This window comes from Perkinsus marinus (assembly GCF_000006405.1).
Source record: "Perkinsus marinus ATCC 50983 genomic scaffold scf_1104296939852, whole genome shotgun sequence".
Lineage (NCBI taxonomy): Eukaryota > Perkinsozoa > Perkinsida > Perkinsidae > Perkinsus > Perkinsus marinus.
Genome location: NW_003213035.1, coordinates 1 through 1,065, shown reverse-complemented (window position 1 = coordinate 1,065; position 1,065 = coordinate 1). Strand labels below are relative to the sequence as shown.

The 1,065-nt window shown below is 53.2% G+C and overlaps 1 protein-coding gene across 1 annotated transcript; it reads left to right on the top strand.

The window, feature by feature from the left end:
- Positions 1-117: 117 nt before the first annotated feature.
- Positions 118-270, top strand: Pmar_PMAR001959 (hypothetical protein; the record flags this gene model as incomplete). Its single annotated transcript, XM_002782283.1, has 1 exon — positions 118-270. A coding segment is annotated over one exon (153 nt), but the record flags the coding sequence as incomplete, so codon positions are not given.
- Positions 271-1,065: the final 795 nt, after the last annotated feature.

The following is a 1,065-nucleotide window of genomic DNA, read 5'->3' as shown; positions in this document are numbered from 1 at the left end:
ACGCGGCATTTCCTGTGATGAGCTCCCCTTATTCTAACTCGCTTGGAATACAGAGTTAGAGTGCAGTAAGGCCCATACCTGGCCTTACTCAAGAAAATCCAGACCACTACTCCCAAGAGCCAAAGTGGTGATGCATTGATCTTCCTGAGTGGGGCACAGGAGATTGAATGCTTATTGCGGAGCGAGCGGAGCTTATGTTACTGCTCACGAACACTCGTGTGCGTCCGTCCGTCCGTCCGTCCGTCCGTCCGTCCGTCCGTCCGTCCGTCCGTCCGTCCGTCCGTCCGTCCGTCCGTCCGTCCGTCCGTCCGTCCGTCCGTCCGTCCGTCCGTCCGTCCGTCCGTCCGTCCGTCCGTCCGTCCGTCCGTCCGTCCGTCCGTCCGTCCGTCCGTGCGTGCGTGAGCAAAAATCTCGACCCGACCAGGGCGATTCAGAAGACAAACAGGGTATCATTCTGTCACCCGTTGACTGCTAATCAGCGTAAAAATATAGCGAAAGTGTGTCTGTTGCTTCGCCCGCTCATTTTTGACGAAACGGTTCTTCGCACAAGAGATGAACTATTAGCTCAGTACGTTAGTGACCACGACTCGCAACCGAACGACCCTGGATCGGATACCACGATGATCACTTTCCTCACATGTCTCTTTAAGGAGAAAGTGGTCGGCCACGTCGACGACGCCAGCCAACCTTCGGCAACTTTTTGTTTTTTAGTCACCCAATTTACAAAATAATTTCAATAAGAGCCCGCTGTATTCTTGACAGGAAGCTCAGCGAGCTCCGCCCCTTTGCACCGGAGACCTAGTGCAACGCTATACGAGATGAGCCCGAGATCTCACGTATGTCGATACCTGTAACAGCATACCACTCGTTGTATCGCAATTGATGGTATACGCTTTGTGATCGACAGTGGTAAAATTGAAGAGCTGAGTGTGGATGCGGGAAGCAGTACTAGGCGATTGGCAGAGCAATGGATAACACTGGCTAGTGCTGATCAACGGAAGGGCAGATCTGGCCGCACGGGGCCTGGACAATATTACAGGATGTGTGTTCAAGACTGTATCACTC